Below are 14,910 nucleotides of genomic sequence, written 5' to 3'. Positions count from 1 at the left end.
TAACAAACACAAATGAGCAACTCGGACTCAACTAAAAACTGGGAGCATGGACCAGGTGCACCGGTAGGTTAAGCATCCTCTGCTTTTCTGAAAACACCCGCCGAGTTGTTCATGAAAAGTTAAGTCCGGGGTAGACATACGAGGAAAGGAAAACTATGACCCGTTGAATAAATCAGTTTTCATGGTGCAGACGGATACATCACAACGATCCGCGCGTTCATGATGACGACCTTGAAACTTCTGTAGTGATGACTTCAATCTTGTAGCAACATAACCCTGTTCCAGAAGCCTATTTATTAGAATTCTAGCGCGATATAAAAAGTCCGCGTAGTTTCGGCAAGCTTTGGCATAACGTATGAGTTGTTATATGAACACTCCATACGCAGGTGCTAAAGGGATGTTCCCACAGATGAAAGGACAGTTGATAATTCTGAGTGAAAAGTCATCACGTTTGTTGTAAAGTTTGGTCAATGGTTTTCTCTTACCATCGATTTCTAAGTGTATGTAGTAGTAGTAGTATCTTTTATCTAAAATTCTTTGGGGTAGATGCGATGTATCAAATCCCCGAAATTAGGATTGTTTAAAGATAATACGTCATCTATATTGCGGAAACTGAGATTAAAGGATCTAGTCAAACGGTATTCTTTCTTCCGGATCAGATCAGCTATAAAGTCAGCCTCATAAAAGTGAAGGAATAGGTCTGCAAGTAAAGGAGCACAATTTGTTCCCATGGGAATGCCGACCGTTTGTTGAAAAACACGTCCACCACCCTGGACAAATGTGTTGTCGATTAAAAATTCCAGCATTTTGTAAACATCTTCCTCTGTATATTTGGAAGATGATTTGGAATTATTTCTTACAAATTACGGGAAATTTCTACCAAGTACTATATATTTGTATCTAGGTGTACCTTTAAAAAAAAAAAAAAAAACGATGTATAATGTTTTTAAATCGGAATTTTAACTGAGTATGTGGAATGCAAGTATACAGTGTTGAGAAATCATAGCTTTTAATGCTATTATATTCAGATAATAGTCTTGAACTGATTGTCTCCAAAAGATCTTTTGAATTTTCAGGATCCATATTGAATTAATGCTACTGCGGGAGTAACAAGTGTTGTGCAGATCCTCTTTGACAGTTGTGAGTATAGAAATTAAAAGTTTTGAAAGAGGTTTGGTGGTACATTTTGCAGATCCAGCTATGAAACGTTGTTTGTATGGATCCTTGTGGAATACATAGACGGTAAATCACAATCATCGTCCTTGGTAGAGAGACCAAAAGAGGATAGCACAGATTTATGGTTTTCCACACTCTTCTTTGGAGAGTGTGGTGGCAATATAGGTCTTATCACTGCTACATTTTGATTGCCACTTGAAATAGGGAGGGATGGGTGGGGACGGGCAATTTAGCTTTCTGTGGCGGAACGCAAAGGTTTCTACTCCTATCGAATACCACTGCAGGGTTCTTGAACGTGCGAGGAACGTGGCATCTTTCCCAAAACGGTGCACCACTATGGTATGCGGTCAGGTTTTCCATATCATGGCCTGACGACCTCAGCACGTAACACGCCAGGTGTACCCCATTCCATCACCTGGAGCACACAACCCAGTTGTTCTGTGGACAGAGCGCCCTTGACCCCGGCCAGGGTTCTGAGCACTATACAGTCACCTTTTCGTCAAATTTAGCGCTGCTGTGGGCCTATTCTTTTGACACCCGGACCCGCACGGGGCTCCAGTACTAAATACGGGTATTTTTAAGTCGATTAATTTGCCTGTTTACCAAATGTCATAGTGCGTTTTTATTTATACATTTCAAAATGCCGCCACGTTTATTTTATTTCTATACTTTTATTCGTTATTCCCCGCGTTTCACTTTTTGTCCCCGGTTTTTTATGTGTATTGTCAATTGCTCCAATTAAGTATATCCATACTGTGTCATTTTTGTGGTAATTGTGTTATGTTCTCTTGAACGTTGTGAGAAATTTGATCAGAATGCAATTAGTCTGTAGAAACAAGTGGAATCGGTAATATATTTATGTCTAAAGTGATTTATCATGGTGTCAAAAGGGTAAAGAAGAACTTCATATTGGGTACCGGCTATTGTGATAATTGGCCAACATAGTTATAAACAATCCATCAGTTTCCGCGTATCGTGCCAAAACATTACTATATACGGATGTGATAAGAACTTGGCCGTTATAATCGTTCAAAACACTTGTAACTCAATGTTAAAACAAGTTACATACTATCAAGTTACATAGCGAGAGAAAAGATTTTGCTCAACATATATTAAATAAAATATAAAAATATAATATTGATGATGCACAATAAAATATATCCTACAGGTTGCAACTTATTGTTGAATATTTTAATCATTCTGCACAGCTGAACTAAAACTGAAACATTATTTGAGTTCACCAGTTCGGAAAATTTAGGACTATTAGGTCGTTTTGTATATGTCGACTTTTCCAGGAACTTATGATAAATTTATATGCAGGTAATGCGAATGTGTTCTATGACATGCCAATACAAATGACCTTCTTATTATAGATGATACGTTTATTTCATTCGTCATAGTTCTTTTCTCCATTTTATCGAAAGTGACATAAATCAGAGTACTAAGTATGCTTCTCTGACTGGTTGTACTTAGTTTATTTTGCAAATTTATTTAGTTTAATTTGCTCCGTGTTATTCAATTCTTTGTTGTTTTTTTTTACATGTTTGTTGTTTCTGGTTTGTAACTCTGTTTGCTTTGATTAATAAATATCTCATGGATTGTGACCTTAGAATCTAACAGTGTATGATATTTCATAGTGTTTTGCTAAGATATCTGTGTATTTACTCTGTTGTAGATTATGGCGAACAAGTATGAAAATGTCTAGATATTTGTCTGCAACAATGCCGTTTTTGTTTTACTAGTGAGTCTTCCAAAAATATACACTTGAGTTTTCTAAAAATAATCACTTTCAAACAAATAATTTTTCAACGTTCCGGATATATTTTCGGACGATGTGAAATTCTTAGAACACACCGTTTTCTGTACTTATCAAATTGATCGCACATTGTAATTTATAATACAGGATATCAACACGTTAAGTCTAACAGTCAAACGTGAAATTAGGTCGCGACTTAAGTACTTTAGATTGTGCAAGTTAGGAAATATTACTTAAAGTATTAGTTGAATTTTATTTTTCTTCATTATGACCTATTTATTATGGATTTGTTAATTATTTCTTTATAACTTCATACAGTTTCCTTTAGTGGTTGACAGGTTGAGATATGTGTTTGCAATAAAATTTTGCAAAATACTGTGAAAAACTTAGTGAAGATAGGCATTTACCTCAAGTTCCGAACAGATATAAGCTGTCACGAGTCGTAAATAAATAACTGGTAAGCATAGTCAAAATTAAACACAGCAGATACAACATGGATCTAAAGAAAATCAACCATTAGATATTACAATTCATAAAACGACAAACTTTCTCGAGGGTCCAATCTCCTGCGGTTTCAAGAAAATTACACGCAACTTCGTTAGTCGTTTTCTAGATATTTGTTGAAGATTCTGATGATGAATTTTAGATGCGTAATGTTAATGCGGAGACGTGGGTTTCCCTCAGTTAGAATGGGGTGTTATTGTTGCATGTCTATGTACATATTTTCATCTGAGTATTTGTCTGCTACTTAATCTGTTCTTTGTCGGTTTTTTTCCGACGCAATCGGTGTAATTTCGCTTTTTACCTTTTGACCTAAAAGACTCTCTACTATGAAAACGCAAGTCACCTGATCGCAATTCTGTTTCCCGATTGGCCGAATACTGATAACTTAGTGGCTTTCGAAAAAAAACTGCACCGAAAATTAAAATTGCATGCCATATGTAGAATATTATAAGTAAAAGGAACAAATTTTACTTTTTCTTTATTTTTTAATGATAATACTTGTTTTTCTTTTATTTTGTTGTTGTTGTTATAATAGCTATTCGCCATAAAGGAATGAATAGTTAATACCAATGAAAAATATCCGGGAAATTATATATAGAAAAAAAGAACGGGCATGGTGAAATGCGTCAAATGCAAAACTAATTAAATCTAAGGTAAAAGAACGATGACATGACGTTCAAAATAAAACTAAAAAATAAAATATCTATACAAAGACACATTGATGAACCGACATCTCCAGATCGTTCACTTAAAGATGGTTCGCAGTTCTGCTTTTTTTTTTTTTTTTTTTTTTACATGTAAGCATGGTTTGGAAGTATTTTAAGTTGTAGTGCATTGTGTGAACTTATGTACAATATCAAAGCATTGGCTTCTTATCTTTTTCCAGCTAAAACTGTAGTTTTTATTCTCCTTCCATTTTTTCTATAATTTTATTGCGTACATATAACAGTACGGACTAACAATACAATGTATAAGAAAATATACCACCATCACTCAGTTATGCATAGATTAATTATCTCTAACTCAACATATGTTAACCAGCAAAATTACAGAATGCACACTTAGTGGGGAGTGTCCAGTTGTTGTTTTTGTTTTGTCAAATGTGATGTTTTTTCTGTGTTTTTGTTTTATGTTTTCATTTTGTTTTTGTAATTCTATTTCGGATGTAATCTTTGCTGTTCATTCATATATTTTTTCTGTGCGTTTTTTTCTATTTGGTTTTTGCGGGTGTGGTTTTTCGACAGTGTTTGATATTTTGCATTAAGTTACTTTAAAGGGAAACCAGAATTTTAAAGGTAATCTGAAATTCTAAAGACAACGATTTGCCAAGGAAAAAAGACACAAACAACAAAAACGTGCAATGATAAAAAAAAATATATATAACACGTACAAAGAAACAAAGTCAAAATGTGTATGAACCAGGTGCACCGGTAGGGTAAGCGTACCCACATCCACTGAGTTGTTCATACTATGTAAACGAAAGAGGAAAGGAAAACTATGACACTTTGAGCAATGTGTATTTATATATTTGTCACACACAAAAAAAACTTGCTTTCTAAATGGTAAATAGAAGCTATGTAATCACGACGGATGAGCTTTTCTGCTCGCTTTAAGGGTAAACATAAACAATTTAAATCATAGTTTTATTTAAAACATACAACTGATGAACCCAAATACTAATTATTGAACTTAATATGTGTACATTGTTATATTTGGATTTTGAACTTATTTTATCGGTGACTGATCCACCGTCTAATCTGAGAAATCATTGAAAAAAGAAATAAATATATAATTAGAATTAATTATTTAAAAAAAGAAATAAGGAAAGAAAACAAAAAGAAAATAGAAACTTTATTTCTATTTAACTGGGTGTTTTAGCGTCACTGAAATAATTCATATATTAAAGATCATCGTATGATATACTTGTAAATAAATGTTGGTCGTTCATCGAGGAGAATAAGTCTATGGAATGCCAACGGGATCAAAATTCGTAACTTCTTAATTTGTAAATTATTAATTTGAAATTCGTTAACTCAGTTTGTAACGTGTAAGAGTGCAACTTTCCATTTTAAATATTGAAAATGTATTTTCTACTTTGAAATGCAACATTTCTAACTTTGAGACTTTTTATTTCGTTATGCGTTTCACGAGGCTTGTAAATCATCAAATTATGTGTAACTCGTAATTATACCATTTTTTAAAAAAAAATAGCTGACAAATCATCTTTTGTCATTTGTAATAAGCCACGTACGTAAGGCTGACACATGTCAATATTTTCAATGTTGATTCATTAAATGTCAGTTATGCTTATCGGGTGTATTTTGCTAACAATCATTATGACGACAAATGGCGCTCATCAGATACATGTACATGAGATATAGAATCAAATAAATATTGAGAAGCGGGTAAGTCGCCACTGTTTCTGGACTTCTTCACACTTGACTTGTATACATGGACATAGGGCATTCCATAGTGGTGTCATAATGTTATTTAAAGTCCTGAGATTTTTAACAGTGGCGGATCCAGAGTTTTAGGTCCCAAACAAATTTCTTGACCGGATCAGCGGTGAGGATCACGAAGTGATCCGAATTTGCTAGGGGGTTTGGGGGCATGCACCTAAGAAAATTTCGAAATATTAAACCTCAAATACTGCATTCTGAGGGTATCTTGAACAATTTTTCAACAATTTTTAAATATTGCAATTTTCTAACTGGGGCCGCCCTCCCGCTGCCCCCTGTGTCCGCCACTGTTTAACCACAGATTTCCGTTCATTAAGGCTTTGTCGAGCTTTTAAAAATAAAGTATAGACAGCACAGAACAGGGCGTGTTACGATACATATTGTCCCCGCAACAATATGTGCAAAAAAATTTGGCGGCACAAATTGTCACCGGCGTCAATATGTGCATGCCGCGTTTTATGGCGTGTTTTCGTTTTTTTTTGTTTTTTGTTTTTGGATAATAATTATGTGCAGTGCAAATTTTTACTTATAGTGCACACATCGTTTTTGAGAAATATGTAACCCTAGCTAATTATTGCGCCTGTCGTATGTCAGGAACTCAAGTCTGTGTGTGTCTTGTTTGTATGTTTTTTTCACGTTTGCATGGCTCAACTATTTAAGGAGTCTAGAGGGACATCTACTTTGCCGAATCGGTATACCGGATTGTTTAGGAGTCAACTGGAGCCTGCCTTTGGGGGATTCTTTTCATTCATTAAACGCCCCTTTAGGCCTTGTGTTATTACTTCATGGTTGGGTTATTGTCTTGCGACTCTGTATGCTGCACAAGTTGTCACCGGTAACAATATGTACCATGATAATTAGAAAATAAACACCTTCATGACATCCTATTGTTCGAACTATATAAGAGAGCCGTTAGATTCCAATAGCAACACTATGGTTCATACAAATTAAGTGCCTCGATTATGGATCGGATTAGTGTTCGGTAGTATTGTTACCCTTATTCATCATAATGATCGCTAGCAAAATACATCCGATTGAGCTTAACTGAAATTTAAGTTATCAACATTTAACAAATCAACATATTTCATGTTACAAATCTTCAGATTACGAATCTTGTGTGGCTCATAACAAATAAATAATGACAAAAGATCATTTGTCATCTGTTTTAAAGAAATTTTAAAATCCCGGTTACACATGACTGACTGTGTTGTTAAAGTGTGATAATAAATATTGTAAAGAAACAAAGCAAGTCGACTACTTCCTCTTCCTCCATTTTCACGGGATGGGTGTTACATTTTACTGACGTCATGAACAAAAGGTTTTTTCCGAATTGGTCCACAATGGCCATTTGTAGAGTTTTTGATATAGTTAAATTTAAAAAAGAAAAGGTATGGTCAGGCTACAGCTTGCCACTAGACATCATTATACACGGGTACAGCTAAAGAGTCGCTCCTATATACTCAAGTAACATAAAAATACACTAAAAATGGAAACAAAACAAGACATGCAGAGGCTAGACTTGGTATAGGCGCAAAAAGAAAGTACTCTGGCGTGATCACAACACTCCCTCTTTAAAATCTGGCAACTGAGGGAAAATATTACACGTTTACACACCTTAAAAATCAAGTTTATTGAAACTGATCTGATTATAATTTGTGGTCATCTGTTGGTTTGATTTGGCTTCGGTTAGTGATTCTTTTCATTTTTTTTTATCTTTTTATTAAAAAGTTCTTAACAAACGGGACAGCTACTAGTATGGTCTTGACCTTGATTTTTCATCCTGTTGTTGTCTCTTTGACATATTAACCACATCCATTCTCGTTATATATTATTGTGCGGAATTCTTTTTGTCGTGTAATCTGTTATCAAAAGGCGAAATAAAATCAAAGCACAAACTTGACATCGATACACAGGACGAGATTTCATGAAACTCGGTTATCATGCGTTACAACTAAACTGACTGGTTGATTTTTATACAGAGTTTCGCTCTAAGATTTGTAAACAAACTCAACATAGGATGAGCATGGTTGACAATTATCAGATGCGGATCCAGGATTTGAATTTTGGGGGCGTTACTTGAATTAAATGCCGTGCAAAGCAAGGCAAAAAATATTATGGGATGAAACTTGTGGTGAAAAATTAAGAATTAATGCAAACATTTCTTTTCTTACCGATTTAGGGGGCGTACGCTCGGCAGGCCCGCCCTTGGATCCGCACCTGATTATGGACGCCGCACTGTAGTGCACTCTGTATGATAACCGACAACACCAGGATGAAGAAGATGCAATGAACTATGGTTTTGGTCCATGAACATCAACAAAGTTGTGGCTTTAATGGATGGACAAACGATCTTCCGATTTGTTGCTCCAATTTTCACTACAAATAGAAGCATGTGTTTATTTCGATACAAAATATGTAATTGGCTATTACTGACGTAGCAAATTTCGGAATAAAACAATGTTCTATAAAAGTCATCACATATTTTAAAATCAGAAAAATTCTCAGTACAAACATGTCTTATTTACATCGACTATACGAACCGTCCTTTGTTCAACCTGAAAACAGGAAAAAACGAAACTCCAAAGAAAGTACCGTAACAAAAAAATACTAATTGACAACAACGCCCCCTGTAAGGAGTTTGAGTACTTGTGTTTGATTGCGATTGTTGTATTCACAATAGAATATATTAAAACTAAATTAAACAGACGCTAATGTATCTCTAGTTGCACATTAAATCAAGTATATGGTTCACGATTAAATAAATTCTTAACCGCCTCTTTCACGAACACTGTAGATTGTAGGTATAATTTGGTCATTTTATACATTTTATCAAAAATAAAATAAAATGTGACATTAGATACAACATCTTTAATGTTATTCCCAAATAAAAAATGTAATGTCAGTCTTTAATTGCCTGTAAAATTGAGGAAAATTGTAGAAATCCTGATAAAATGTTGCACTTACTGACAAACGATTTATCAAAATCAGTTAAACATTAGTTCAAATTCGTTGTAAATGGCGATTATTTTGACAGACACCATTGTAAAGTTTGTACAAGTAACAGTAACAGTTTTCATGTCATTGTTGAAAAAATAACAAAAATGAAATGAAAGGTTCACGATCCTTAACGTCATCCATTCACGATCAAGGTGTAGACATAAGTACCCATTTCCCTCGCTTGACAGTGTGACGGGGTGAACAATTTGTTGTTTAGGTTGACACCCTCCGTATATAGATTTAACAAATTTATCACCTCTCTGGCTTTTTTTCACAAAAAGTCGTAAGTGTAAAATTGATCGTAAGTAATGACGTCATAACAGAAAATAGCATTCTTACGTCATAACGTACGATCAATTTTACACTTACGACTTTTTGTGAATCCGACGCCTATACCAGGCGTCACATAAATAACATACTGTTAAAATTTGAATAAAAATATTTTCTGCGACTTTATTGACACCTACCGTCGTTTAAATTGTCTTAAATGACTTGCTCATTCGTTTAGCCAAACGTCTTCTCCCTAAACATTGAATCGTTAAATTCCGGTCAGATTTTAATTCTCGGTGCCAATATTTACATTGTAAAAAGTCCGCCATGTTTACAGTGATCGGGTTGCTAGCAGATGTTGTTTACGTTTAAATGGTTTGTCCAAAAACCGAAGAACCCAGAATGCATTTCGGCGTTATTTCGGATATCTCGGATTTATTTTACGCGAACAACGTACAATACCGAGTTGATCAAGCAGACGATTGTCACCGGAGTACGACGGGAACTTACGAACTTCGTTTGTAAACAAATCGTCCCGTAAAAACCAACATGGCGGATATTAGTATGGGATTTTCCCGTAAGGATTTGTTACGCATGATTTAAGCTAATAAGCGACTTGTTTAGGGAGAAGCTGTTTGGGTAAACGAATGAGCAAGTCATTTAAGACAATTTAAACGAAGGTTGGTGTCAATAAAGTCGTAGAAAATATTTTTATTCAAATTTTAACAGTATGTTATTTATGTGACGCCGAGTATAGTAACGGAAGGTTATTACACAGTAGTCGTACTTGTTATTTGTTATGCTACAAACACACACATAAAAAACTTTGACAATTTTTATGACGTACCTGAATCCGTAACATGATCCTATATCCGATAAGATTAAATTGATAGTCTTTGGGCTATTCGACATTATTCCGAAAAGTCCACGCACCCCGTTAAATTTGATAAAATCATGTCGGCAATTACTTTTAGATCAATTCGATTAATTTAGTTATGTAAACAAAACATTAAGACAATATGTAAGCAGTTGAATAAAAAGTTTATATTTCAGTCTGAATCTGAGGACTTACAAGAATAACGGTCGGCTTTTAGATTTTCATAACTTCAATGGGCCAGGAGAAAATTGTTGTATTATATATCAACAGAAAAAGTTTTTCGTATTATACTTGTCTAAGTGAATATGGAAGAGTATTTCTAATATTTTGCGTTAATTACGGGAATTCAAGATTGATTGACTTCGTACTTTTATTTTAAGTCACCCTGCATTATCTGTGTTGAAATATTAAATAAAAAAGTACATTTATAAAAAAAACTTTTTAAGAGTAACTATAGAATACAATTTTATACATCATGTAGATATAAGAGCGTATTAGCTAACATCGTTCTGGAGTATTCCATTTTAAGATTGAAACGGGAAGAAATGAAAATAAAGATATGTTTTGTATGTAGTTATAAGGTAGAAGGTGAGAAACGTGTAATACTTTCATGTCCATTATATACAGATTTACGTTGTGACTTGTTTATGGAAGCATCGATATATTATTATGTGGTTGTGCTACCTATGATTGTCCAGATCTGGTTTCGTATTTTCTTCTACATGAGACGGAGCACCATTTCATATTATCAATATCACCATAAAACATTTTTATTGTAGTATACTTACTTGTAGACATTAATTTGAATAAAAAGGGTATTTTCTGTTGGCTATATTGTGTATTAGATTGTCTATGTTACATATGTATACTAAGAGGCCATTTACTTTGGTGATTTTGACGTATTTGAATCACCCAACTGCTGACACTTCGGTATTATTTTTGTCTATATCGATATTCAGTATATCAGGTAACATAAGTGTAGCATATAGCATATATGTAATTGTCAGAAGTGTAGGATCACCTATAAATCTGTGGAAATTGGAAAATTTAAAAAAAACTTCCTCGAGCATATTTCGTTCCTCCCATAGTAATTTTTTTTCGGTGAACAATTTGATTTTTTTTAATAAGTTGTAGACACAAATATAATGTCATCTGGATTGAATAAATCATTTTAGAAGACAATATCACAATATATGAAATGTACTAGGCAAGCAAAACTGCTTAAAAAGGACATGACCTCTGATTCACGAAAAATGTTGAATTATTTCTATGAAACATTTTAAAAGTGTTCAAAGTTGGTAACACACATATATGAAAAACAAGTTAAGATAACGTGTTAAAAGTATTGAAGCCGGAAATTTGGCCATTGATATAAATCTTCAATAGTATAATACAATTCTATTTTAAATACTTATTTTTTTTTGTAGGTACATATTTAAAGGTCCGGATACGTCAAGATGAGATCATTTATATCCGTAGGGTATACTGTCTTGGGTTGGATCTATATATATCAATAAATCTGATTGGATTGTGATCCAGGTAGAATTTGGGAAGTTTTTATTGTATAGTCCTATAAAACACACTCCACTCGAGTCAGTAATTAACGGACATCTACCTACACGATATGAACAACGGTAAAAACAAAGTAAAAACAAACATCACCACAGATGCAAGATAGGTGTAAGTGTTTTCTTCTTCATTTAAAGTTACTTATCATAGAATAATAAATTCTGATCATACATGTATATTTTTCTAAATTAAAAAAAAATCAAGCAAGAACGCAAATTTTCACCAAATTAGGGTAAAGAAAAGATGATTTTTACAAGATATAAAGTTTGTTCGTTAACGCAAGCAGACGAGAGAAAAATAAATATATACTTGATAAAAGACGGGCTAAACACGTCAACAATGAGAAATCATTATTTTTATTTTATGTAATAACAAAAAAGACAATGTCTAATGCATTAATGTTTTTGTCTTGCAGATAAAATGTCAGGGGAACAACTGATGTGTGTTTGGGGTGCCGTAGCCATTCTAGACATAGAGAGAGAGAGAGCTACAGGTGCTCCAAAACATATCTTGAAGAAAGTGACGTCTTTGTTCAGTGGTTTGCAGTGTATTCACTATTCAGAATATGTTTTTGACCAAACATTTCCAACTGAAACAGTTGAAATACAGGACTATAAATTCTATATTCAACAGTCCCTACGCGAAAAGGGAAACTCACTTACTGTCGTCGGTGAAAATTTGGAACAGGTTTGCTGGGACATTGTAAAAAGCTCTTATAAAACTTGTCTTCATAGTCACGACGTTGAAAAGCTTTGGAAGATCAGCAATCGTTTGATGGTTGAAGGGACTTATCCTCCTGTGATGTGTAAGGAGGAGGCGTGCTGGATCACGGACAAAATCCTGGCTAACATTGGATATATAAGGAAGTCAACAGATGACATGTTTGTAGAAGAGAGGATTAGTTTCAAAAACTTTTTGAATATTCTAGAAGACAGTGTTTTTATGGAAACAACAAAAGAGAAACTAAAGACATGTATTGATGATTTATATGCATGGCTTGTGCTAGAGGTATTGAAAAAAGTTAAGGCATTCACTCGAAGCAAGAAACGTTCGAACTGGTCAACATGGGCGAAACGGTGTTGTCTCTTGACCCCAAAGAGTATCAGCGTATACACAGGGGCTCTTGATAAGTTAGATGTTTCTTGCAAGAAAACAGAGCTGATGTTTACAAAAAACACAAAGACCGAAAGTCTTCCGATGTATAATGGAATAATCCATCATTTAAACGGACGTTTCAGTGTTGTAAATTTTCCAGTTATTGAACTTGAAATTGCCGTTGATGATGAGAAAGATAGACGATCATGGTTAGCACTTATAGAAGATATTGTCTCTTGTATCAAGGAGAATACTACGCCAGTACAGAAACTTTTACGCGAGAGATTCATGAAGCGAAACGGAAATAAAGAAAAGCATGTTGAAAAGAGTTCATCGATGGAAAATATTGAGAGAAAACTTGAAGAAAGTCAGACACCAGTGAAGGCAGCTCTTTCCCCTGACATTTTGCCTCCCGACACTAGTGTTACTGCTGATATACCCGCTGTATCAGTAAACCGGCAAAAAACTGTGTCTTTGAACGATGCTTTTCAATCTCAAAACAGTAATTTTCGCAATAGAAGCGACACCGACAATGTAATAAATGTGAATCGGGATAAACTGAAAGCTGTCTTTTTGAAAATCGATACAAACGGAAACGGCCGGATAGACCAGTCTGAATTTAGCACGTTCATAAAAGAAATCGGTTTGAAGATGAGTGATAAAGAAGTCAATTTGGTATTTAAGACTATAGACAGTGATAGCAAAGGTGAAATTATGTTTAATCAGTTTGAAGTTTACTTTTTGGAATATGTTTTGGACGAAAATTTTACAGCAGATTATGTAAATGCACTTCGGACAGCCTTCTTAGCGGCGGACAAGAACGGATCTGGAACTCTTAACTTTAAGGAATTCACTGAGTACATGTGGGAAAAGAAACGTTCAATTAGAATGTCAAAGATTCTTACATCGTTTTCAACATGCGATAAGGAAGAAATTACATTCGTCGACTTTCAAAAGATGGTTGAAGGTGGGAGAGCGCCTGATATTCTGAAAACGGCAATAGAAGAAGTACACGAAGACGGATCTTTCGGAACTTTCCAGAATCAGCTCAAGCAACTTTATGATAACTCAGAAACCGAAGATCTCGCATCTTATATTCGTGAACGGTGGAAGAAATTCGCAACATTCCGAAGGGAGGGACATACCGGTACAATCGTCATGAAAGGAGGTCATGGTATGGTTGCAGATTTCGTGCCTGGAGAATACAGTCTTATTGATATGGCATGTTTCAGTGATCTCCCGCCATTAGTTCCAAAACATACGGTTGTTAAAGGTGTCAAGTGGGTCTGTAGTACTGTGACTGGCAAATCTGGAAAAGTTATTTTCCCGTCGGATTTCGATGGAAATATTATTACAGATCTTGCGACAACTGAACTGTTGAGGTATTATGGTTGTAGTTTTGCAGATGCCAAGCAAGAAAAGATTTCTTTGCTTTACAGGCATGGGATACAAGATTTCACGTATGAGAATGGCTACCTAGAGAAGTATGTCAATGCGACAAATGGCGGGTCTGGAATCGAACGTCACGAGTTTTCACACTTAGACTGTCCTCTTTCGGAAGATTCTGGCATTTTTATCCTTGCGAAATTTACAGAGACTGAAGACTTTCACATCACTGGTTTCAAGATTCCGATACGCCATACATTGTACATTCCAAGTGGTTGTATCCATTCTAACGACTACCTCAGAGGAACTTGGCGGACAATGCTGTCCGACGAAACAGATATTGACCATGTGCACCTAACAAAGGAGAATCCGGTATATGGTGATGAAATTTACGACAATAATGAAACAAAATTTCAATTCACGTTTATTTAGAATATTCTATAATTATTACTAACAACACTTGAATAAATGTATCGGAAGCCCTTTTCATTTACCATCGCATCATAAACAAAATTAACATGTAGTGCTGCATTTTTACTTTTTTTTTTTTAAATTTGCTTCATTTGTTTGTTTAATGGCTATGATAATAAAGATCTTTGCTTATATCATGTTTCGGAATGTTTTAAATAGATAAAACACCCAAAGTTTTAAGAAAATTTTTGAGAAGCTTTTTTTTTGAGAAACCGACTGAATGCAGTAGAATAAAGATGGCGAAAATTCTCACGAGATAAATGAAAAAAGTGAGAAAAAAAAACAAATAAAAAGTATCAAAATAAGAAAATGTTATCTTGCCTTCAACGAATTCTCTCTTGAATATTAAT

At 34.5% G+C, this 14,910-nt stretch overlaps 1 protein-coding gene across 1 annotated transcript; it reads left to right on the top strand.

The window, feature by feature from the left end:
* Positions 1 to 11,575: 11,575 nt before the first annotated feature.
* Positions 11,576 to 14,694, top strand: LOC148604373 (uncharacterized). Its single transcript, XM_088549725.1, has 2 exons — positions 11,576 to 11,719; positions 12,024 to 14,694. Exons 1-2 carry the CDS (start codon positions 11,707 to 11,709, stop codon positions 14,519 to 14,521), a joined length of 2,511 nt encoding a protein of 836 aa, XP_088405851.1. The 5' UTR covers positions 11,576 to 11,706; the 3' UTR covers positions 14,522 to 14,694.
* The last annotated feature ends 216 nt before the right edge of the window (positions 14,695 to 14,910 follow it).

The sequence above is a fragment of the Perna viridis genome, chromosome 10, assembly GCF_037379345.1.
Source record: "Perna viridis isolate PV_CMFRI_1.1 ecotype Kerala chromosome 10, ASM3737934v1, whole genome shotgun sequence".
In the NCBI taxonomy this organism is placed as follows: Eukaryota; Metazoa; Mollusca; class Bivalvia; order Mytilida; family Mytilidae; genus Perna; species Perna viridis.
The sequence above is the reverse complement of the archived record's forward strand: the minus strand, read 5'-3'. Positions and strand labels throughout refer to the sequence as shown.